The sequence below is a fragment of the Acanthisitta chloris genome, unplaced genomic scaffold (assembly GCF_000695815.1).
Source record: "Acanthisitta chloris isolate BGI_N310 unplaced genomic scaffold, ASM69581v1 scaffold24643, whole genome shotgun sequence".
NCBI lineage: Eukaryota > Metazoa > Chordata > Aves > Passeriformes > Acanthisittidae > Acanthisitta > Acanthisitta chloris.
The window spans coordinates 1-231 of record NW_008665725.1 but is presented as its reverse complement, the minus strand read 5'-3'; the positions used below and the strand labels follow the sequence as shown (position 1 = coordinate 231).

Sequence of the window (231 nt, the reverse complement as noted above, 5' to 3'; positions counted from 1 at the left end):
AGCAGGAATCGCTGTTTGCCTGGAAAGGTCATGAGGACACGTCGTAAACATAGACTAGACGTGTTTTCAAAGACGAGAGAGGCGGAGTTGGGATGCTGTGGCCTCGAGGAACAGACGGAAGCGTCCTCGGGGAGATCCCAAGTTCACTCAAACTTGGCCCTTCCGCAGAAGATCGAGCGGCTGAAGGCAGAGCTCCACCTGCTGGACGCGGCGGGGAGCGCCCCGGGCCGG

At 59.7% G+C, this 231-nt stretch overlaps 1 protein-coding gene across 1 annotated transcript in view; it reads left to right on the top strand.

The window, feature by feature from the left end:
• LOC103799537 (probable U3 small nucleolar RNA-associated protein 11) overlaps positions 1 to 219 on the top strand; it is a gene marked incomplete at both ends in the record, with an annotated part of 1,648 nt that extends 1,429 nt beyond the window's left edge. Inside the window, one exon of the mRNA XM_009071865.1 lies at positions 169 to 219. Within this exon, the coding sequence (XP_009070113.1) occupies positions 169 to 219 (51 nt within the window). The remainder of the gene's footprint in view (positions 1 to 168) is intronic.
• Between the last annotated feature and the right edge of the window lie 12 nt (positions 220 to 231).